This window comes from Neopelma chrysocephalum, unplaced genomic scaffold (genome assembly GCF_003984885.1).
Source record: "Neopelma chrysocephalum unplaced genomic scaffold, ASM398488v2 Primary Assembly neopelma1_25, whole genome shotgun sequence".
Lineage (NCBI taxonomy): Eukaryota > Metazoa > Chordata > Aves > Passeriformes > Pipridae > Neopelma > Neopelma chrysocephalum.
This window is the reverse complement of record NW_020897694.1, coordinates 39,168,383-39,191,874: the sequence shown is the minus strand read 5'-3', so window position 1 is coordinate 39,191,874 and position 23,492 is coordinate 39,168,383. Positions and strand designations below refer to the sequence as shown.

The 23,492-nt window shown below is 36.0% G+C and overlaps 1 protein-coding gene across 3 annotated transcripts in view; it reads right to left on the bottom strand.

Annotated features, from left to right (window-relative positions):
* CCDC138 (coiled-coil domain containing 138) overlaps positions 1–23,492 on the bottom strand; it is a 37,398-nt gene that overhangs the window by 11,263 nt on the left and 2,643 nt on the right. For 2 of the 3 annotated variants that reach the window (XM_027675012.1, XM_027675011.1), the window contains exons 3-13: positions 23,090–23,228; positions 22,260–22,375; positions 20,261–20,445; positions 19,102–19,260; positions 16,512–16,631; positions 15,016–15,093; positions 14,826–14,936; positions 12,558–12,722; positions 11,660–11,776; positions 10,331–10,523; positions 7,031–7,207 (exon numbers count right to left, since the gene is read on the bottom strand). In XM_027675012.1, coding sequence (XP_027530813.1) covers positions 7,031–7,207; positions 10,331–10,523; positions 11,660–11,776; positions 12,558–12,722; positions 14,826–14,936; positions 15,016–15,093; positions 16,512–16,631; positions 19,102–19,260; positions 20,261–20,445; positions 22,260–22,375; positions 23,090–23,223 — 1,555 coding nt within the window. In that variant the 5' untranslated portion in view covers positions 23,224–23,228. Of the gene's footprint in view, positions 1–7,030; positions 7,208–10,330; positions 10,524–11,659; positions 11,777–12,557; positions 12,723–14,825; positions 14,937–15,015; positions 15,094–16,511; positions 16,632–19,101; positions 19,261–20,260; positions 20,446–22,259; positions 22,376–23,089; positions 23,229–23,492 lie in introns of those variants that run through there. The other variant, XM_027675013.1, reaches the window with a different exon arrangement.

Here is a 23,492-nt window from a genome sequence, read left to right as displayed (position 1 = left end):
CAAAGGGTGAAACTGAGGCAGGCAGCTCTCTGCTAACAGCAGATTTAAATCAGGCATGAATCAGACTACAATTAACAAACTCACTACATCCTTTGAAACCCTTTTAACTGATTCACAAGTAAAAAAACCACACTAAGCTGCTTGAGAAGGGAGAAGACAGGAAGAACAATATTTGACAAGATTGTATATGACAAGTATTCAACTACAGGGTGATTTAATACTAATGATGTGATGTTCTTCAACACCCATAGAACAAATTTTCTTGATGAGGTCATGTTACTTATTACTAGATGGTTTCCAGAAAGTGTTTCATGTCTGACACACAGGAACTCTCTGGAACAGTGTGTTGCACCCATGGTCCTAGAAACAAGATCTGCTAAGACATTTGTAGTCTTAGGGAGGCAACTTTGGGGTATGAAGGTGCCCTGGAAGTCACTGGTTCATAGTATAACAATTTTAATGATTAAAAGTAACTATTACTTCAATTATTAAACATTAATTTTAATAGTAATTTAAATGAGAAATGGTAAGAGCTATGTTAAGCAATAAATACATTATATGCCACTTCACTAAACTGAAACATCAGCATGAAACAGTTAATACATTTTGTTCCAAAGGCAGTCAGAGCACTGCATTTGTAGAAATCTATCATCAAGCACATTCAGAATTTATCAAGACACTAAATCTACTTTCTATTACAATGCTAACAGAGAAGATTTTGTTCTTAATTCTTAATTCTTCAGAAGGGTTCAGAGCTTAGAGATGGGACTAAAAGCCAAACATGGTAGCTACAGTGCTGCTTTGGTTCTGTGTTCTCATGCATCTGCTATTAGAAAGTACACTTAAAGCAGAAGACTGAACAGGTTGAAATGTACCAATTTATGCACCATTATGGACATTTTTAGACAAAAATATTAACAGAATGTAGTAAGAAAAGGGATAAAATAACTTTGTGGAGTTGATTTTCTACTGTCAGGTTCACAACAAGCTGTTAACTCTCACAACTGTGAAATTCAGAAGCAACTTATTCCACTGAAGATGGCTGACTAAACCAATCAGACTTCAACTTAGGCCACTGAGCTCATCTGAAGAAAAATAATTTCTCCATCACACAAAGAACATGAAATACAACATAAATTATTTAACATTATATTGTTTATCCTAACAATTACCCACAACTTCATTTCAGCTACTTATTAAGTTTCTAGCATAGGCTAAATGAAGCAATTTGCTAACAGAATGCAAATGGTTATGTACGGACTCAGTAGCAAAGTTTCTGTCCTCAAGTCCACTAACAGTAAAAGTAGTGAACAGAATCCACAGAAGTACTGGAATATGAAAAAATCCCAACACTATTAGAGCATGAAAGTAAACTGAAACTGAAGCTCTCTTGACACAAAGTAAACTGTCTGAAATTACTGCATAATATGTTTAGCAGACTCTCACTCTTATGCCCTGAAGAGCTGGCCAAAACTAACCTCAACTTTTTTCACCCCTGACATTCAAAAGTCAGCCTTTGTTCCAGCTTTAAATGTTTTAGTATATTAAAAGAAAAGTGATCAGTATAATATTTTACCTCTGCCTTAGGCTTTAACATTTTTGTAAAAGAGGTGAGGCAAACAAGATTGGCACACATATATATATGTATATATTCTGTATCTCTGACACTGATAAAGTTTCAAAACCATTACTGATTGGGTGTTATTGGGTCTGGCTGAGACAGAGTTAATTTTCCCCACAGCAGCCCTCAAAGAGCTGTGCTTTGTATTGGTGGCTAGAAGGGCGCTGGTAACACACCAGTGCTTGGCTACTGCTAAGCAATGCTGGCACAGCATCAGCACTGTCTCTCCAGCAGGCTGGGGTTGGGCAAGATCTTGGGAGGGGAGGGGACACAGCCAGGATAGCTGACCCAAACTGACTCCCATACCATACGATATCTGCTCAACAATAAAAGCTAAGAGTAAGGAGAAGAGGGAAGGGTGAACTGGAAGGGAAGGAGGTATTCGTTATTTATGACATTGCCTTCTAGACCAACCTCTATGCATGCTGAAGTCTCACTTCCCAGGAAGTGGCTGGACACCACCTGCTGATGGGAAGCAGAGAATAAAATCTTTTGATTTCCTTTGCTTCCATGTATGGACTTTGCTTGTGCTTTATTAAACTGCCTTTATCTTGACCCATGATTTTTTTTTCCATCTTAATTTCTCTCCCCTGTCCTGCTGAGGGGAATGATACAACAGCTTGGTCAACCAACACTATTCAAGTTTTGATACCTAAACCATAATGTAGTCTGGTGACACCTATACAATTTGAGATTCCAGTTTGATAAATACACATAAAGTGAATCCATTCAAGAAATAATGTGACAGTATTGTATACTTGTGGTCTCTGGATCTTTGTATGCTACGGTGATGCAAGTAAGTTTCAAGAAACACATACAAATTAGCTTCCCAAGGGTACTGGAAGTCTTAACTATTTCTTCACAGAATTCCTGTGGTGTTAAGACCACTGTGCTCCTATGGCTCAGCTGGACAGGTACACTGGTGTTATCTACTCTTGTACAGAAAAGATGTCAACTCAGATAAATTTTTCATGAAGCTGTGGACCTCAGGTGCATTTTTATTTACAGTTTTAAATGAGCTTCAAACTTGCTTTATGAGATTTACTAGACTGACATTATTTCTGTGGAATATGGCAAGATCTCTCTAACTGAGAATCAAAATGATTAAAGAGTAAACCCTGATCCTAGTAGTGACCGAAAAAGTTCCAACCTGGAATCTGAAGTAAGAGATGAACCAAAAAGACCACCTTGACAGCTCATAGTTCATCTTGTGGCTCTAACGAGGAAATGATGTCAAATGATTTTACCATTAAGAATGCAAATGGATAGGCCTCTTGACACAAAGGGGGTCAAAATAAGTTGATACTCCCCTTTTGTCTTTGGAGTAGAAATGAAATGCCTAATCCCTGATTACTACAGTTACATTTTCCTCTTTCCTGTCATCTGAGTGAACCTTCAGATGTTGCTCAGCAGTAACGTCCTCCCTAATGTCTGAGTACTCAAGGATGACTCTGCTGGTGCCACATATGTGAATATAAATATGCACATATACATACATATATAGACACACACAGCTACCTACCATTTGCAAAGTGTATGTGATCCATGCATACATTCCACTCAAAGGAGCCAATCTTTTGTTTTCTATGTTCAAAAATGGTGCCTTTTTTTCGGGGAAGGCATGATGCAAAAGGTAATGCAAGAGTAAAAACTCAGTGAAACTATCTGTGACATTTGTTGCTCATACTTTTTTGCTCTCATTAGACATGGGGATTCCAAGTGAGGTTTCCAAAAAAAAGACTGTCATTAGAAGTTGTATAGGGCTCATTTAGTGTAGTAACCTATGTGCTCTCCTTTGTACTTCACACAACTGAGTTGTGCAGTGCAAAAAACAACATCTGCTTCTTCCTTCAGACTGGAACACAGAAGCTCACTGAAACCAGAGGAGTTCCAAATTCTCAATGAGCAAAGTTTCATTAGCCTTTGAAGTGAAGGGGTATTGATCTTTAAATGGAGTATTTTTGTGGCTTGAACTCCTGACAGTTATCTTTATCAGCCACAGTCTTTAGGGTATGGATGTGCCCAAACACATAAAAACATGTGCAGGCACACTGCATACCAGTTAGCATGATACACAGAGATCTTGACTATCAGCTGCCTCTCACCATATAGATTGTACTTCTTCCCACTGCACTGCGAAAGACTTTTTACAAATAGACACTCTGTTTTATTAAAGTTAGTCTTACCTTTACAGAAGCAAATGGTGTTAACAAACATGGCAGAGAATGGCAGAGAAGTAGATCTTGTCAAACTCTGGTTTACTGCCTTTTTTTTTCTTTTAAACTAGACTATTTTGAGTGATCCTTGTTGCTTTCATTTTTCCTAAACAGTAGCTATGGGATGCTGACTAGTGCAAAGAAAGCCCTAGAATGAATCATGGCATCTCTAAAATGCCAAAAAAATTATGCTGCAGTTCTATTACCAAAATACTCCTTGCTAAATGTTATTCCCAGCATACCAGGCAAAAAAAAAGAAAAAAAGAGTACAGAACATTAACACAACACTATTTGGCTTTCTGGCCACAGTTTCCAGAAGGAACTGAAGAATCCCAACTTCATGCATTTTTTTCAGGTTTTGAAATGCCTCACGCCATCCTCTGGACCACCTCGTGATCTAGCAAGTCTTCTCAGACAAGTAAATCACTCTAGAATTAGTTATTCCTCCATCTCTGTCTGCTGATACTTCTCTTCCTTGTGAAAAAAGATCTAAGAGAAGAAGGCAACAATCAGAACAGTAAAAGATATTGCGTATGAATGCATATCCTGATCTGGCCAAGACTGCTGAACATATAATAGTGAAATCATACGTACACACAGTAAAAAAGTACTGAGGAATGTTACCTTTCAGACCTCCACCATTTTCCATTGAAATGGTGGTGCTAGGACTCTCCCAAATTCTTGATGTGAAACTCCTGAGGAGAGATGGAGATGGAGTGCATGGAGGGCTGTGTGCCAGTAAGATGCATAACAGTAAGAACATTAATTTAAACTTGCCATTAAGGTTTTGTGCATAGATAGGAAAAGATGATACTAATACCTCATCATGGTTTTAGTAAGTGAATGCCTTACCGGCACTGTCAATGTTCGAACTTGCAATGGAAACCTGGATTCTGGACCGATTGTACCAGACATATTGTGAAGCCAAAAGCAATGATACTGATCCAAAATCTGAGAATGTGCATTCCAAAACTAAATCTGCTTACTCAGTACTGCAGACTAATTTCTATCAACAGAAATATCCATCTTAGATTAGTAGGTACCTTCTTCATATGCAGTTTAAGTAATTTTCCTTAACATATGAGGGAACCCTAGGCTTCATTTCTGTAACATGAGGAAGATAATTTCTTACACGGGAGACAGCCTACATAAGGACCTCAGATAGGCCTGAACTGCACAGAAACATTAGCATTCATTGCTTACTATAAAAAAAGTACATGCAGTTACAGGGAGGACTATTGAAACATAGTAGCTATTTCACATCTGATTAACATTTTTCAGATTGAACAACTAAAATTTAAATCTGTAAAAATACTTCATGAAAAAATTAAAACTTAAAAAATTAAGTTATAGAAAATACTATGAAGAAAAAAAACCACTTTTTTTTCCCAACTTAATTTCTAATCACTTCCTCTCTAAAGGTAGTATTTTTTAACAAACAATTTGTTATAGCAAATTGAAAGAATGGTTAGGATGGCATATATTACAGCAAAAAATAAAAGTCTAGACTTTGCCTCCTGTTGGCCAGATACTGTCTTTTCGGGTAATACAATTCTGTATTTGAGTATATGGCCAGCTACCTATGACTTCACATATATGGCTGCACATGAATACAGCTTTAAAACTGTAAGCATACTGTGAGCATAAATTCCTGTTTTACTTTAACATAGAGAGTCCTCTGAATATTCACTGACATCTATAGTTTATCTTTTAATGACTTTTTAATAGGAAACTTACAAAGCAATGAAAACAGTTTCCCATCAACAATCCTACTTCTGATGGTTAACAACTTCTTGCAAAACACCAACTATGTATTGCAAAAAAGCAGAACATGCCTATAACTTGTGTATTGGCAATTTATTCTACCAAAGAGAAAGGTTCTGCATAAGGCTTTATATCCAGTTGCCAAGAAATAGTTCTCAATCAAATGTCAATTCCATTAAACAGTACTCTTACTTCCCTGATTTCACATACATACAACTTCTCTGAGAAGCAAGAAAGCAAATTTGAGTCTCTCAAAATATATCTTCATTATTCTTCAAACTGCAGGCATCTAGTATATCAGATTGACTACTGAGAGGTAACAGAAGATGTACTGTTATGGACATTACCCAAAATAATACCAGACACCACCCACTTTGCTTAGGTTGTGACCTTTGTGCATTCAATTAATTCTTTCCCAATCATTTTATCAGCCACAGTCATGACTATTAGGAAGAATACCTCAGTGTAAGACTGCATTAACTACATGATCAGAAAAAGAGTCTGCAAGGAAGAATAGAACTTTAGTTAAATATTTCTGCACTTACATTGCTACAAAGTTGCTGTTTACTCAATGCTATACTATCCCAAGTCAAACATGCTTTGTATTTTAATCAGTACAATGCATGGTAAGAAAACCCTTCCAAAATAACAAACATTTCAAAAATAGCAGCAGCCCCTTCCCCTATTCTGTTCTACAAAGCAGTGAGTGATTTTCACCTTTAAAAAAAAAAACACAAAGTTTATTCAATGGCACTGGAATGCCTCTCTACCTTCATGTTTATCCAGTTGGTTATCAACTGATCCTTAGCCTGGATCACTTGGAAAATGCTGTGACAAATAGGATTATTAACACTTTTCTAGGACCAAAGCACAGTAAAATTCAGTAAAACATAACCATCTTGGCACAGTAAAATTCAGCAAAATATAACCATCTCTTTTAGAAATGCCATTTTCAATTATTAGAAACTGAAAAATGATTGTGGATGATCTGTTCATCCAAACTAGGAAAAGAATTTAAATACAACCTATGTTTTATTTCCACCTTCTGGCAGTTTTTCATGACTTGGCTTCCCTGGCACAGACTGACTTCAAAGAAAAATATCAGCAAAATAATACAGTGGAATAAACTGAAATGCCAAACCAAAAAAGAGCAACAAAAAATTCACAGCAATAAATAAGAAAGCAACCAGGACAAAATATAAAACATAGGTGCTGAGAGGGAGCAGAAAACACAAGATGACAAAGAAAGAAAATTCAGATGTATGTTTTATGTCTCTAATGAATGTACATGATACAAATGAACGTTAATATTACATTAGATCATTTATACATAAGAATCGTGCTGTTTTACATTGTATTTATGCTTACCTCACCTGTTCTCATCCTGATTTTTAAAATTTTTATCTTTTTTTTAATTACCCCAATTTACCAGATTCCATGGTCATCTGAAGTAATCCATCAAGAGCACTGGAAAGCAGACCTCTACTGGATACTTTTAAGTGACTTAATACAACAGGCACACATTGGTATTCCAAAAATAAGGCCTTCCCTTCATCTGTCTTCAAGTCTATGCGAAGGGAATCAAATGCCTGAGCCAGGTAATCCACTGAAAGATACCAGAATACAGGCAATAAGACTTCTATAACCATAATTTCATTAAGCAATGTGAACAACTGTTCGACAATTTCCGTTGCAGATACATACTTAAAAGTTAAATGGTGAAAATATTAAATTTACTTGTCTGTTTTTATTCCTTAACAATTTATTCTCAGCAGAGAAAGACACTATCTACTATGTTTAAGAAATATATACTTACAAATGTAAAGTCCTGCAAATATTTTGCTTAAGAGGAAAGAAAATATAAGCTGGCATAGTTGGTTTCAACATCTGGGACACCTCTATTAAAGGAGTCAATGGCTGATTTGTCTGAGTAGGAGCAATTACTTTCACCAGAGCAACTACTCCCATTCCTTCTATAAAAAGCGGTAGTTTCAGCACATACATTTTATATTCTCATTCATTGTGGAGTGCATTAAATTATCCTAAGAATGCAGATTAAGTGAACCAATCTAATTTCTTAATTTCCTGATATCAAATTGCCCTCAGTGTCTTGGAATCCCATTGATCATCTGGAGCACAGAAAATTAAGTAGAAGGAACAATTTATCCTGCTGCAAAAGTTTAACTATGGTGCCATCTGCTGGATACTGACATTTAAGGGAAAGAAGATGTGTGTTCAAATGTGCTACTTTATCACTAGATCACTAGTGCCATGTGGTGAGAGTGATCAAAATTCATACACAGTGATATCTGACATATGTTTAACATCAGATCATATTTTCCATGTTATAGAAGCCAGCAGTAAAAGGGAACAATGAAAAGCTAAACTGGTTCATTCTAATCAAGATTGTTCATCTGCTTAGGGTAAATCAGTCTCGGCAATGACTAGTTTTGGTATTGCAATTCTTGTTGCATTGCTTTTATCAAACATTTCTAGAAATGTGAGTTGCAATTTAAGAACAATTATCATGCTTCACCAAAATGTCTTGACTGAAATAGTTTCCTCCAACAGCTGAAATACTGTGTTAGTTCATTAATGATGTCAGGGTGGTCTTCCATCATGTTTAAATCCTGTATTTACTGTAAATACTCTCAACATAAATCCTGAACAGGTTGTTAAGCATAAAGACAAACTAACCTCCTTAACTATCTAATCCAGAAGCAAGACTTCCATGAACAAGAACACTATTCATTATATATGCATTTAAAATCTTGGCCTCCCAATTTAGTGTCAATCAGGGTGCCAAAGATTGCAGCAATTTTGTGATGTGGATCTCTGCTGTCTAAGGAACTGGCCTAACATTCACAATATATTTCACGCAAGAGGCTAAAAAAAAATCAGATGACAAAGCAGGTGTCTGATTTGGACATTCTGGCATGGTTTTTCAGGAGTACCTTGATAATTAACATCTCTGTCACCTATCTCAATCTCTTTGTGTTATTACCAGACTAAATGTGTTACCAGTAATGACATTTTAAAATAGAAACCATTCAGAGAATAAAAGGTCACAAAAATCAAAGGTAGCATAGAATCGTGGAACAATTTAGTTGGAATCTAACCTTCCTGCCTAAAGCAGAACCATCTCTGAGATTAGGTTAGGTTGTTCAATTGTAGCCCCACTGAACAATTACTTGCTATCAAAATGATCTGTGCTTTTAAAATGTCTTTGAAAAGGGAAAAATAATTGGTTAATATCACAAAGAGTTGGAAAAGAGTTATAAATACATTCATTCTTATGTTATCCTTGTAAAATGTATTCTTGCAAAAAATCCCAGTTATGCAGCACCACAGTACTGCTAAGTTGTTGCAGGTAAGCAGCAATCGCATCTTACACCTGCTCTTGATGGTATATAATTACTGTTCTGCCTGACTTCCATAAAAAGATCTGCAACACCTCTTGCTATCTATTTCCCTTGAAGGGAGAAAAGACTTCATAACTAAAAGGCAGCTGTTAACAAATCAGCTGGGAAAACAGTTACTCTAGTCTTTGAGTTATATTTTCCACACTTTTTGTCACACTGTCCAGATACAATCTGATTTGTGTAATCCTGTAGTGTCTACTTTGAAACCTTTATCTTCTCCCTCTCCCATAAGGCAAGGAAGACCCAGCTTCCTCTATTTCTTTGCCAACACCAAATTATATAGGTTTTAAGTAGAAAATTCTACTTTACTGTTATACATATCTGCCAGTGTAAAAGGTGGAAGGGTTCTGGGAACAAAGGAAACAGAAAAAATCTCACACTGAAAGGTAAGAGTCACTCACCCTGTGATGCCCCCCTACACAACCCTCCTGATCCTTTCTGGTTAACAAAAGGCAGAAGAAAGAGCTGAAAGTGATGTAGCTGTTTCAGATAGAATAATCCCCTAACAGGCATTGGAGGCTGTATGGACTATATTGTTTAAGAGAATATGTGATCTTTTTTTTCCCAAAGAAATAAACACACACAAAAAAATCAAGTCAGAAACTCAACTTGATAATAAGTAGCAATTACATTGCATTTAGGATTCAGAGGGGACCTATCAACTCTGCTGATTTTATGCTGATGGACTCCTTTTGCATAGGTTCATAGCAATCACTGAGGCCATTATCGAATTAAAACACTAAGTCAAAGAGAAACCTAATAATAGAAGTCAAAATAAAACATTCTTTTGGATTACTCATCACATCTGCACATACATGAATTAAGAACCTTCAAGCATAATTCAGATTATATTGAAGTGTTCAAAGAAGCCATATATATATATATATAAATTAAAAATGGGGAAGAATTTATTTAAATAACCAAAGTTAATCTATAAGTTAATTTTAAAATATCTCAATAAATCAGACTGATCAAAGGTTTTTCTTCTCACAAAAGTGAACACCACTCTCTATGTCAAAAGGACAAGGAAGGAAAACAGTTTGACAGAATTATCAATTTCTCTTTTCCCCTTCTTCAGAAATGTTGACTGATCTAACAAGTCATCATATTAAAAGGAACACATAAACTCAAACATGAAATGAATAATAGCAAGATTCATACATATTTTGCTTCACAAGGTAGTCAAACTCAAGTAAAACCACTTTTCACTAATAAAGCATAACAGACTCTATAGTATCATTGAAATGCTTTTTATCCAGGCACATGACTGAAATAAATAAATTAATATAAAAAAAATCTTAACTTGCCTTGTGTCACTGTTTTAAGCACAATTAAAGTTGACAGAAATCTCAAAGGCATACAGGAACTCTTAAAAAAAGCTGCTGATTTTGATTTACTCTCTATAGACTGTTCAGAAGAACCATGTGGGTTTCCCTTGCTCACTATGCCTTTGAAAATATCTTCACCCAGTCTCCTCATTGTTGATCTCATTGTTGCATGCTGTTTCAAACAGTGCATAGAGTTAATAAATAATAATAATAATAATAATAATTAGTGTAAACATAAAAACACATTGAAATCCTGTGCACTATACAGTGATATATATGTTCCCCATGTGATTAAATATTAAGTAGCAAATTGTTTGACCACATATTGGAATATAATTTGTATAGACAACGCTGCTTTGTGTTCCAAAAGCAGTTGAACAACACTATCGCGGTGCCGTATCAACACATAGTTCATCAAGAGACTTATTAGTGAGGGCCTTGGATATGCTGACATTATTTAAGTTGCCTCTGGTTCCAGAAAAAGTTCAGTTTCAGTCAACTCTATTTTGTAAGGCTGCCTGAAGTTACATCCTATAAAACCATTCACAGAATCAAGGTCTAAATATGAACTTTAAGAACACTGTACAGGTAATATCTATTAGACTTTTCGTCATAAACTATAAAGAAATACTACCTCAGAATCAAACTTCACAATATGCTCATTTAAAATATAGTTACTTATTAGCACCAAACACAACAGCTTAGTATTCTATTGAATTTAACCTCAGGATATTTACAAAGTTTCTATCTTTTGATTCAGCAAAAGCACTACTGACAGCACTATGCTGAGTCTTTACAGTGTGGCTACTATCTTTTTCTTTATCATACTGCTACATATTTTCTTATAGCATTCTAGTCAAAGAGTGCAAGGAACGTCTTGTGTTTAGACACCAAGCAGAGAACAGAAAAAAAGCAAAATTTCTTCACTGCTTTGCCACACACTTCCATCAATTTCAACAAATCTCATGCATAAAGTGCATCTGAAAGTACTGCCTTTTCTAGTGCAAGTTTTGTAACTACATATGCAAAAACGTAATTTCTGATGTGCTTAGAAATCACAACAGAGATCACATACTTACGAACACAGTATTTAGATACACAATGCCAAATTTAAATTTAACTTGATTTTTTTTCATTTGGCATCTATCTATGTTAAACACTAAGAATTTAGACTTTACAGCAGTTTCTTTTCTATATACGACCTGAAAACATCCACTTTTCATATGTATTTAAAATGCAAAATCCATTAATATCTTCTGTGAATCTAGTTATTAAAAAAACATACTGCAAGAGGACTACTTGTTTTACCTGTATATCAGTGTCTAGCTGTCTTATAGACCAGTAAATAAATTTAATTACAGGCATGTGCAGTTTAGAATTCACATATGGCATCCACTGGAGTTGCTCAGTAGCTATAGGCAAAAGCTGTAAAAATACACAAAAGTAGAATTACATGCAGTATATAAAACTACTCTATAAGCTAACTGTAAGTGAAACCCAAACAAATAGACTTCCTAACTTTTTTTTTTTGAGTTTTCTCTTGTAATCTAACAGATTACATATGCAAATATTCTCTGGGCAGATCCAGTAGAGGTAACAGAATTATATGCACACACAGATTTTAAATTTTACAGAGGTTTACATGCAAAAGTGGAGATACATGTGAGTTCAATCTCAGGAAATCCAACCCCAGTGGCTATAAATCTTTTATGTAATGAAGAAATACAACAGAAATGGATTTTATGAATATTTCACTGATTTCCAAATCTTGGTATCGCCAGAAAGAAAACAATAAAAGTGCTGAAAGTACAGCACAGCATCACCTTTTATCAGTCATAAATTGAAACATTAATATCTAAATAGGCATTAAAATATTTTAAATTTGACCTGTTAACCTCCTTGAAACAGAGGAATTATGTACAGTATCACGCATAAAACACAAAGTACCAACTGAAAGAAGTGACTAGAGATAAAATGCTGAAACTCTCATCTTGAGACTGAACACCACACTTTTTATTAAAAATTATCTGTATGCTTTACAAATGACAATGTATCTATTGTATCTCACTGCTGGAATGAATACTGACTTATTAACAGTGATTTTGTTCTAATTACATGATGACCTGTTATACTCTCAGAATCATTTAAACCTCCCCCCCCCCAGAAATCTGAAACATGTTAACACAAGCAATCCAAACCCCTTTACCTTCATACACTTTTGCCGAGTAGAGGGTTTATCTGAGCTCTGGGTAACCGTAAGTTTATAACTGTCATCTCTTTCTTCTTGTGTTTTTATTTTGCTAAGATGCTGGTCTGAGATCCAATCCATAAGAAAACTTAAGAGCTCATAAACTTGTGAATTCAATGGTAGCTGTAATACATCCATAACATCAGATATTTCAGCTTCCAAGTTAATTTTTTTCTAAGCCAAAACAGTAACAGACTGAAACACATGAGAATACATTTGTTATGAAATATTATGCATAATACAAAGGATGACAATTTTATGCCTGATAAAATCTGGGAGGTAAGTTACTGTATACGGAGCCCATGGAAAACATATTCAAGCAGATAGTGATCTGGAACAGGCCATGTGTGCTCTGTTGGGCCTTGTACCTAGGGTTTGAGAAGCCTGCATATTATTAATATGTAACTTACAATATCACTGGGAAAGGTGAACTGTATGTGGATCAAGGGTTGGAATGTGGCAATCCTGACTGGGAGACTACTGTACATAAAGGAGTCAGAGATAACATCACAGTTAACCTGAGTAGGTGCAGCCTGAGCTGTGCTGCACAGATCAATCAACTGCACAGTTCATCCTGTGCTTGGCTGCAGGATAAAATCAGGCAGCTCCCAAGTGGAATTGCTGAACATGCCTCCTGCCTGGCCTTGCCCTTGTCTAAAAAGGCAACAAGTTCTTCTCCTGTGAACGTCCTTTATGAATACAGCTGTTTTCTTGCAAGAAAATTATGTAATATCTTGAATGGCCAAAGAGGAGGAGCTTCTTTCAATGGACAGGACCAGTTCGGCATGCCCTGGGAAAAATCCACCCAAGCTCCACCTGATGCTGCTCAAACACAGGGTTCCCAGCATCTGAAGGAACATAAGATTTTACTTGCTGTCTTTATTCCTCCTCTTACACTGTCTTATTAAAATAGCCTTTTAATTAAGTCATTTGTTGTCAGGCCTTTCTTCCAGAGACCCAGAAGGAACCCTGCAATGTTTTTCTCTCTCTCTCACACCCCGCTCCGCAGTGCAGGACAGGCACTGTTTGTGATCGTTTCTGGGTGTAAAAAAAATAATTTATTTTATATTTGGACAAACAGTAGTAAAACACCTTGGAAAAAAAATTCACATAAAAAATCACTCCATTTTATAATTCCAGACAAATGAACTACAGGAGAAAGCAGGTCCTTTGCATGGGGAAATTCTTACGTCAATGCACTAGACCTACTTTGCTTTATTTCACACAATTTACTGTTGTTAAAATTTAACTGGGCAACTAGCATTGTTGAAAAAAACAACAAAGACATTTTGGAATTGTCATTCTGGTTGTACTACACTGCAATGAAATACTCTATGAAAGACATCCAGAGATACCTGAAGACAGGCTGCACAAACAGTCCTCTAAAGACTTCAGAAGTTTTCTTCTATCTACCTTCAGATAACTGTTTTCCTCTTCTATCAGAACTGTAATTACTGATACTATTTGTATTACACTTGCAACCAAAGTATGTTAAAACCTATGTAAAGAGAATTTGTTGGCTATATATATACAGCACAGTTTTAAAGGCCTCCAATGTAGATTAGTTAAGTAGGATGGTGTGAATATCTGTTTTTCATTTCACAGTTCACTTGCTACTAAATGGAATTACATGGAGAAAGAAAGCATTTCACTAAGTAATGAAAGAAGATTTTTTAAGGAAACAAAGGTGATTGTTTTGGAACTGTGTATGAACACTGCATTTATTCTCTTTCCCCCATTAAAGATTATTTCTCAAAAAAATAACATTTTTTTTAGAAGATTAAGATTCTTCATCAGATACTTCTGACTGACTACTTTTTGCCTGGTGTTATTCATAAGGACAGTGCTGTGCTGTATGGCAGCAGTAAGCAGAAGAAGTTTGAGATTTTCTCTGACACAGCAAAAGAAATCCATTAAAGTGGAAGCAGGTTATAATTCTAATTGGCAGATGAAAGATGACACGACAGGAAGTGGAAAGCATGCCATATAAATAAAAATATACACATATACTATTGACATACGCAATATGAAATCCAAGACACATTTTTAGCAACAAACTTCATTCTTTGTTAACTGTGTTTTCTCCCAATATGTTTCTTCTCTTATTATAATTAATTTACTCATAAAACAAAATTGGAATTTTAATTTCCAGCAGATACACAGAGAATGTTACACTGCCTAATGCCTTTTGAATGGAAACAGTCAAGACTTTTGCTCAATTCTTACCTTAGCGATTTTTGATGTTACCATCACTTTTTCCTGTTTCACGGGTTTGCTTTGTTGCATCACTTGACGTATATTGTCAGACTTCTGTGCTACTGAAAATTCATGCTTCCTCTACAACAAAATATAACAATGAATTACATTTCACTGATCACCTATAAAAGAAGCAGGTACATGTAAGAACAAACTTTACCTGTAGGTTTTCTAAACGTGCTTGTACTTTTCGTGCTTGACCTTCCAACTTCTTGTTCAGCTCAGTTACATCACTTAACTGAAAGAATCAGAAAATATTAAAGTATCTGTAAATTCAAAACTGGATTCTTCACTTAATTATCACAATGAAATAATTAGATACTGCTGAGTAGCTAAATTATTTAAGTTCAATTTTTTTCTTCTCAGCATGTAAAGTGATAGAAACAAAATCATCATACACCTCCCTCAACAAATCACAGAATCAAAGACTGACTGAGGTTCAAGAGCACTTCTGGAGGACATCTGGTCCAATCCCACACCTCAAGCTGGGCCACCAAGAACTGGCTGGCCAGGACTATGTCCAGATAGCTTTTGAACAGCTCCAAGGTTTGAGATTCTAACACCTCTCTGGGCAACCTGATAAGACAGCAGCAGTAGCTCTCTATTGACCTGCAGCCCAACCTTTCAGTGTGAAGGGGAAGAATAAGCACTACAATATCATCCTAGGTTTACAGGTACTTCACATCTTTTCATGAAGAAGTGACATAAAAATGGAGCACACATTTCAAGAACAGTACAATTGTCTTGTTAATGGGGATGGTGAAAGTTTTTTTTCTCTGCAGAATGAGCCAGTTACTAACATACTACAAAAACAGTTTGCTCGGTGAGAAAAGACAAGGGAATGTGTAAACACCGTTTAAATATAAGAAACATGCCCTATGAATACAACAATGAACAGCATAATTATCACAGAAGCCCTCGCTTTGCACAGAAATGCAAAGATTTAGCAGTGAGAGGAAATAACGAGACAGATGTGTTGCACCAGAACCATCAACGTTCTAGGAGTTAGGTCTGACCTTCTCTAAAGGAAAGAATAAGACACTGCTGTAGATTTTTACTGTCCTTCAATCTATCAGAACAGGTATTAATTCAATGAATAAACAATGATCAAACAGTTTAGATAGCAATTTGCATGTCAGCATTTTAGGTCAGACTTGACAGTCAAGTGAAACAAATTCCTACTCTGTGTATTACTATGAAACACTATCTCAATATAAAAACTGAGAAAATACTGCCTTTATTTGCAAAAATAACTAAAAATATTGAGCAAACATGGAGTTAGAAATACACACTCTCTTTTTTTTTAATAGAATCAGCACAGCCAATTAGCACAGGGTGGATTCTATTAAGTCATAAAATACTTTCTCTCCATCCACCCTCAATCTGCTTCAGAAGACATGGATTTGCCCTTTCTTACAATTAGCTGTTCCTAGTGGGTCAGAGGAATAAGTCCAATATTTTTATACTGTAAAAGATCAGAAAGGCTAAATTTCAAGTACTAGAAAAACATGCAGGAAGTACTTTCAGTCACTCGTACAATTCTTGTCTTATAGAAACAAAAAAATCAGCAATTTTGCAAACTAAAGCTGCTCAAAGATTTACAATTATTTACTATAACTTGTAAAATTTTCTATAGCAGGAAATAATTAATTTTACCTGTTTCCTCAAAGAGTCATTCATTTCCTTCAAGGTGTCAAATGATGACTTCAGCCTCCTATTTTCTTTAGTTATTTCTCTCAAGGCTTCTGTCAGCTGTTTAACTTCTGCCTCATGTCGCTAGAGAAGTATCAAATTTAAAAAACATGATTTAAAAGAGACTATTCTAAAAACACTAAGCTCCATTTTAGTGTTAAAATAATAGGACAGACTTTCAAATACCAAGTTTGTCATTTCGCATGGCCAAATAGTGAGAAAAACAAGTACTGTACTGAGTGTTATGAAGGATCTACATAGAAACAGAGAGCAACATGCACAGACTATAGCTCCTATTCTTTCCAGATTCTACCAAAACCAGACTACATATATATGTATATTTCTCAGACAATTCAGATGTGGGAAATGTTTGTGAACTAAAATCAATGAAAAAGCTTTTATTTACAGCTCACTCAATTACAAAAAATTGTGATTGTGTTTTGAGGTTTCAACTACTTTTTTGGCTTTGCTCACTCTCAATCATGCAGAGCAAGAAACTAATCGTATGCCTTGCAGACTAACATTCGGGTTTACAACATAAGCATATGAATTGTTAACTACAACCTCCATATCTACTGCCATTTTTCTCTTTCCCCTGAAACTTGTTTTAGATTTAATCTTCTCTGGACACCAGTGCATCTCTTTAAGTACCTCAGATTTGATAAAACAGCAAGGTTTTATTTTACTGAAAATATTCCAGCTATATATATGTACTATCTTTCATTTCTCTCCTTCCATGAATTCACTATTCTTCATTCACCTACTTGATCTCTACTTTTCCATTTCCAGTCATATCCTCTCTCCCTACATGTGCAAATGACAAAAATAAAGGACTGCAGAAATTTAAAGGATGTAAGTCCTGAACAGATCCACCTCTGCATTTCTGCTTGGAAACTCAGTAATTTCCATTCCAGCTGCACAGAGAACCATCTACAGTTCCTCTTTTCTTCAAATGTTGCTCTTCTTCAGTCAGAACAGCTCTGGGCAAGACATTCTTGTCTAAAGCACCTACACATATTTGCCTAAGAAGACACAGAATCATAGAATTCATTTAGGTTGGAAGAGTGAGTCCAACCATTAACCTAACACTGCCAAGTCCACCACTAAACCATGTCCCTAAGTGCCACATCTACATGTCTTTTCATACCTCCAGAGATGGTGACTCCATCACTTCTCTGGGCAGCCTGTTCCAATGCTTGAAAATCCCCTAGGTGAAGAAATTATTCCTAATATCCAATGTAAACCTTCCCTGGTGCAATTTAAGGTTGTTTCCTTTTGTCCTCTCATCTGTATGAAATGACAGATCCCCTTTCCATACCAATAAACATACAGATGCTGCCAACACATAATTGAGTGCACCCTATCTTATGGAATCTTACGGAATGTTTCACTTCTGTTTTCTACATACACAGTTAACAGCTTTACTTGAAGTTCATAACCAATTCAGTTGTTAAGCCATAGGGTTGCAGGTGATGCCAGGATGCCTAACCCACCCACTTCCATAATCAAATCAGGTGGTGTCATCTGTATTTTAACCAGCTATACCATTTCACTCCTGCCAGATGCTTGTCTCCCCTGTTCTTAAGTTATCCAATACTAGGAACACCACAGTCTTGCCAATCTCCCTGTTCATATGCTTAACTGCTTTTGTTACATCTAGTTTTTCAGCCTCTTTTGTAGCTGAAGACTGGCACATTCACCCTCAATTCATTCTGCGTGTTTAGCCCACACACCCACTTATCATCCTCTGTTTCTGTTGCTGATATTTCTATTCAAATGCAATACTGTACACTCAGGTCTTGTGAACAGTATACTTTTTTCAGATCTACCCTCTGGCACCCTTTCCTCCTTTTTAACATGCAGTCTATCCTCCCTCAACAGCTTGTGGGAAAGGTTTACTTGCACACTTCAAAGAAATTTAATTTCTCAGCTTCTGGTTTTGACACAAAGTACATGTTTAAGGATTTCTCTTGGAGACCTCCTGGATAATAACTAAAACTTTTCACAAGACTTAAATTCAATAGCAAACACTCTCAAGAACAGTGTTATTAATAAGTACCTCTTCTTACAGCAAAATCATACCATTTCATTTCTTTCCACACCCCCAAAGTTAGGTTGATCTTCCTCTGAACTTTTTGAGCCCTCTGCAATAGGTGTTATGTCATAAGGTCTCAATGTGTCTTAAAGCCTTCGCAAGGAAATCCACTTCAACTACAGCTAATGCAAAAATACTCATTTAATGTACATACAATTACAGATAGACCAAAATTTTTTCTCTAATACTGGTCATATAGCTGTCACTACTTTAGAAATAAGTGACCTCTTTTTTCTAAGTTGTAACAGTAAAATGTACTAATACCTCAGACAACTAAATGCACCATTTTGAAACAGGAGTCATCCAAAAATCCTAATAATATTGTTCAGTACTTTCTATATAAATCTTTCCTTTAAGCACTTTAAGAAATAAGCAGCAAACATGTGATGGCTTAAGAACAACTACAAACAAATTATATGGTATGTAGAGCAGTATCTATCATCAAATATATTTTTTTACCTCTTTTATAGCTCCAAATTTTGTGTAAACTTCTTTTTCAACACCTCTTATTTTAGCCAAAGCTGCTTCATGTTTGAAAAGCAATGCTTCTCGTTCTGTTAGACAACATTCTTGTTTCTGGAGTTGCAGAGCATACTCCTGCTGTGCTGAACTTTCTCTCTGTATCAAGAAAAAAAATGTTGAAACTACTTTAAAAACCCAAGAATTTGTCACAAATTATACTGCATTTGAATTTTTGGCCCAGAGATATGCTTAGATTTTTGTGAAATCATAGTGTTACGTAAGAGCTTACTAATACAAAGCATCCTGATGGCCATCTATGTTCAGTTTCCTCACGTTAACCCAAATGACTGAAGTGCACTAGGATGGCTCGGCCTCTCAAAATACAAAATTCAGCTCTATATTGTTGCTCAAGTATAAATCTAGACAATTAAACTTTGGCTTTTGCTTCCAAAATGTTTGGATAATAGTATTAACTGTAAGACAGAAGAGAGTCTGATGTGACTGTCTATGCTGAACACTAGATTTATTGTTTCTTCAAGTAGTGGGAAGCATCCCTGAAAAAGTGGTGAGGCATAAAGAGATACAAAATTATTTTTGTCTCATATGGTGCAAAAGACAGTCACATCAGGGAATCTACCAGAAGCTTAGGAACTCTTACAGAGTAAAACCACATAGGAGGTTCTTCTGTCAGTAGCCTAGGCCTGCTGGAGATGGACTAGTGGGATGAATTGAAGGGTTTTGCAGGAGGCCATGAAGGCAAGTGCTCTGGAATGCGTAGAGTCAGAAGAACAGTTTTAGATGCTCTCAAGAGAAGCAACAGTTGTGGGTGATTCCCTCCATGTCCATAGTGTGCTACAAGACAGTAGAAGCACTGTGTTCAAACTCCCTCAAGCTGAATGTACCCACCTACATGACCTACCCACAATCCAAGTCAAAGCACCATTACCAAATCAGTGAATTAATTCAGGAAAAGAGGCATAGGAAGACAGAGGTTTAGTATATAATTAATTGTGATTAGTATAAAGTAATAGGACTAAGTAATAGCTTTAATACATAGGCAAGTTTTACTATGTACATAATTTCTGATTTCTTTATCAAAAGTAAGAATCTTCATAATATTATTCAACAAAAATTTTAAGGCGATTCCAGTTCCTACCTGGAGTTTCTGATGTATGACAAATAATTCATCATAAATTTGACTGATGTGAGGTGGTATTAAGCCTTGGCTATTGCATGCCTGAGCATCAGTATCCCTCACAATTTTCTTTAATAAGCTACTGCCAATATTTTGGTCACTATTTTCTTCTGTATTTGCAGCCAAATGAGATGGTAAGGTATGGCCTGTGGACAGGAACAAAAACATTTTACATTAAAAACTTAGTCCTAGCTAAATAATTATATGACTGTTGTATAAAACCATCGAAAATGTATTTTAGGAATTCAGAGTAACAAGTATAAAGCAAGATGTATCAAAATGTGAAAGTAATCTAAAGAATTATGGAGAATTGCTCAAAGCAGTGTTCCACAATTTGTCTGAACTGATCAGGAATCAATGGAGTTTTATAAGTAAAACTATGCCCTCCACTGCAATGCAGAAATCCCAGAGATATCTGTATAGAATCTATGCACAGATCGAGTCATTGTGTCACCAAAATCTCCTATTATTTTTGTAAGGGCTTCAGGCAAGTGATTTCCTGCTCACTAGACCTTAGGCTGACACCTAAGTTAACAGCAGAAGACTTAAGAAACTACTGGACACCACACGAGAAACTGTTCGACGTGACAGATTACAGTGTAAGGAGCTGATGAAAGATGCAGAGGGCACAGTGAGGAATGGTTGGATTTCACAAATAGTCAAATGGACAAAGTTCACAGATAACTGAAGGGAAGCATTGGGATCTTTTTGGGGAGAGACATCTTGCAAGGTCAGCTGCACTTAAGTACCACATCAGGATAAGATTACCTAGATAACAGTATCGGAAATACTAACTTGGTACTTTGCTGGTTTTTGGCTGGGATAGAGGCAATTTTCTTCATAGCAGTCAGTGTGGAGCTATGGTTTGGATTTGTGCTGGAAACAGTGTTGATAACTCAGGGATGTTTTAGCTATTGCTGAGCAGGGCTTGCACAGCATCAAGGCCTTTTCTGCCTCTCACCCCATCACACCCCACCAGCGAGGGGGCTAAGGGTGCACAAGGAGTTGGGACAAAGAAAGGACAGCTGACCCCAACACCATACAGTGTCATGCTCAGCACATAAAGCTAGGGAAAGAAGGAGGAAGGCAGGGACATTCAGTGTGGCGGTGTTTGTCTTCCCAAGTCACCATTACATGTGGTGGAGCCTGGCTTTCCTGCAGGTGGCTGAACACCTGCTTGCCCATGGGAAGTGGTGGACGAATTCCTTGTTCTTCATTGCACTGCGTGGTTTTTGCTTTACCTATTAAAGTGTCTCCATTGACAGCTCCAATGATCTGTTCTGCCTGGCTTCTGAGATTCCTTTTAGCCACTTTGGAGTTGGTTGTCTGTCTGTCTCCACTCTTTCACATACGCTTTCAAAAGAACACATCAATGCTCTTCTAAACCTAAAACTCTCCACAAGAGAGGGCTACACTGATTCACAAACTCCTCTACTTGCATTTTCAAATATTTTCAGTGAATGAATGCCACTTGGTCCCTGCTACAACATTGTAGCTAGAATTTCCTGGGTTAGCTGAACAAAAGGCAACACTACCCATTGCTAGTTTTTCCATCCTTAGACCGACAAAAAACATCTTACTAACAGAGTTGTAGTATTTGTTAACGTAGTTAGCTACTTAAAACAAAATAAAGCAAAACAAACACACAAACAAAAATCCAAAACCCAACTTGTTTCTTCATTTATATTATAACATCAGTTGGCAACCAGTTTCATAAAAGGTTGATCTCTTTTTTAAAAAATTTATGTTAGTATTGCTTCAAGTGCATCTGGACCTCCTAAAATAAGTCTAAAGGAGTTACTCGTATTTACGTGAAAGGTTAAATCCCCCCACCTGAAATACATGTTAGTTGATTGTTGTATTTCTGAATTGAATAGAAATACATTTACTAGAAAGTTTTTAAAATTACGTTATACTTCACACAGAGTTGCAAGAATATGTAAAATGAAATATTTATTACCTGTTTCCATGTATATAGCTGTATTTTGAATTGCATCAGTTTCAGAGCAAATAATGGACTTTTCTTCTATTTCTAGACCATTTGAATCACAAAAAGAATCTTGCTCATCATCAAAACTAAAAATACAAAAAAGCAGTAATTTTAAATTACTCAGTTCCTCTCTAAGGTGCTACATAACTGAGCACTGAGAGAAGGCTGTATAAAAAGGCAAACATTGCTCAGTGTACGACTTTGATATTTGACTAATAACAAATAGCAGAGTTAAATCACTTGGATGGAAGGCATTACTCACAAGACTCTAACCACAGCAATTAGAAGTGTTGCTGACTTAAAAGTAGTAGCAATAACTACGATTTTCATGTCGTAAGCACATGTGTACGACAGGTAAAAACAACATTCTTTCCTCATCACAAACAACCAAATTTCTGGAAAATTAAAAAGACTTGCCCCCTTTTTATACTATATTTTTCATATTTGGTGTAAAAAAGCTCTGAGAAGTAATTTTTTGGCTTCTGGAATCAAATTATCTCTAAAGAAACCATAAATTTGCTTATCAGTCTGGGCTATTTGCTTTCCTCCTAGTTAATTTTTTATCACTTGGTTCCGTTTTTATCATCCCTGTATCCCATTAGCAATTTCAACACGCACAAATCAGACTAGAAAGTGAGACAGTACTGCTCATCAAAATCAACATCCACATTATCTCATAAGTTGGTCACAAACAATTCTTTACGCAAAAATACAAGAACCTTAAAACAACTTTTGCACAGTCCAAATGTATTGTTTACTCATGGTTTATCTGGATGATGAGAGGAACTGAAAATATCTACTACCAATCTCGGTCTTTAAAACTTTTTAGGAAATCACTAGATCTGATGCTGTTCTCTCTTCCAGTTGCAGTAAATTCTGACTCTAAAGAACAACTTGACAGAGAAATAGCTGTGTTTTCCAGTGAGCTGTCCATGTCACCTGCAATACATAAAATTTTTATAATTTTATTTTGCATTTGAGAAGTTGACATTAAGAAATCAACAAGAGCTTATTAGGAGTGCTTGCCATGTAATCATGTAAGTTTAAGAACCAAAACCACTACTGATGCAGCCTGACAAATTAAGAATTATAAAAGCTTAAACTACAGTAAGAATTATTTAGCATTCACACCAGATTTGTCTTTCTGAAGTTTTAGAGCTTGCCTGCATATACTAGTTTTTCTGTAACCAAAGTCTGAAAAAT